The sequence below is a fragment of the Perca flavescens genome, chromosome 8 (assembly GCF_004354835.1).
Source record: "Perca flavescens isolate YP-PL-M2 chromosome 8, PFLA_1.0, whole genome shotgun sequence".
In the NCBI taxonomy this organism is placed as follows: Eukaryota; Metazoa; Chordata; class Actinopteri; order Perciformes; family Percidae; genus Perca; species Perca flavescens.
The window spans coordinates 37,315,610-37,317,264 of NC_041338.1; the positions used below are offsets into that span (position 1 = coordinate 37,315,610).

At 46.9% G+C, this 1,655-nt stretch overlaps 1 protein-coding gene across 2 annotated transcripts in view; it reads right to left on the bottom strand.

Moving 5' to 3' along the window:
• sycp3 (synaptonemal complex protein 3) overlaps positions 1–1,655 on the bottom strand; it is an 11,397-nt gene continuing 9,742 nt past the window's right edge. For both annotated transcript variants that reach the window (XM_028585599.1, XM_028585598.1), the window contains exon 8: positions 1–242. In XM_028585599.1, coding sequence (XP_028441400.1) covers positions 189–242 — 54 coding nt within the window. In that variant the 3' untranslated portion in view covers positions 1–188. The remainder of the gene's footprint in view (positions 243–1,655) is intronic.

The following is a 1,655-nucleotide window of genomic DNA, read 5'->3' on the forward strand; positions in this document are numbered from 1 at the left end:
CGTTTTTGAAATGATTTCCCTCTTCTGTTATTGTATGTAAAGAGAAAAGTTTATTATTTTATGGATTTCACAAATGTCAGTAAGACACGTTACGCCGTAAACCGTTTAAATCTGAGCACGCTCGACTCACATCGGGCAGTGACATTCGTTACAGTAGGAAGTAGCTCTGTAGCCGTGGTAACGGCAGGCTAGAACAGCATGGACTGCAGCGATTTACGGACTGTGGCCATCTCCTGCTGTTGCTGCGGAGACAAAGAGAATAATAGTGTCAAGGTGGCGCGCAACACATCGAATATAAGGTTAGATTCAGAGGTCCCTATTTTAACGATCTGAGGTCACGGTGTGAAGCGCCTGGTCCAGGTGTGTTTAGTGCGTGTCCAAATCCACTTTTGCTAGTTTAATGGCAGAAATAATGCTCCATGTGCCGGGCGCCTGGTCCTAAAGGGTTGTCCTTAGTGTCTTCATTAATCAGAGGTGTGTTTAGGGTGCCTGGTCCTAAAGGGTTGTCCTTAGTGTCTTCATTAATCAGAGGTGTGTTTAGGGGGTGCCTGGTCCTAAAGGGTTGTCCTTAGTGTCTTCATTAATCAGAGGTGTGTTTAGGGAACATGGTCCTAAAGGGTTGTCCTTAGTGTCTTCATTAATCAGAGGTGTGTTTAGGGTGCCTGGTCCTAAAGGGTTGTCCTTAGTGTCTTCATTAATCAGAGGTGTGTTTAGGGAACATGGTCCTAAAGGGTTGTCCTTAGTGTCTTCATTAATCAGAGGTGTGTTTAGGGAACATGGTCCTAAAGGGTTGTCCTTAGTGTCTTCATTAATCAGAGGTGTGTTTAGGGAACATGGTCCTAAAGGGTTGTCCTTAGTGTCTTCATTAATCAGAGGTGTGTTTAGGGAACATGGTCCTAAAGGGTTGTCCTTAGTGTCTTCATTAATCAGAGGTGTGTTTAGGGCGTAACAAGCAATCAACCAATCAGAGATCATCTCCCATTCCCTTTAAAAGTCAGGCGCATTTGGACCCTGGGGGAAAGCTGTTATGATGGAGGATTTGCACCCTAATATTTTTATTTGTAATCTTCTGCATGTGTGTGTGCTGCTGTGTGTGTGTGTGTGTGTGTGTGTGTGTGTGTGTGTGTGTGTGTGTAACAAGCATAGTGTGCACGCGCTGTGCACGATCCTAGTTAAAATGTTAAAATAACAATGAAATGCTGCGTTATTGACTTTAGACCAGGTTTTTGTTGGTCAATGGCACCATCGCAGTCAAGATAGCAATACACCCAGAATGCACTTGAACACACCTCCCTGTAAGACCAGAATGCACCTGAACACACCTCCCTGTAAGACCAGCACGCCCAGAATGCACCTGAACACACCTCCCTGTAAGACCAGCACGCCCAGAATGCACCTGAACACACCTCCCTGTAAGACCAGCACGCCCAGAATGCACCTGAACACACCTCCCTGTAAGACCAGCACGCCCAGAATGCACCTGAACACACCTCCCTGTAAGACCAGCACGCCCTGAATGCACCTGAACACACCTCCCTGTAAGACTAGCACGCCCAGAATGCACCTGAACACACCTCCCTGTAAGACAGAATGCACCAGCACGCCCAGAATGCACCTGAACACACCTCCCTGTAAGACCAGCACGCCCAGAATGC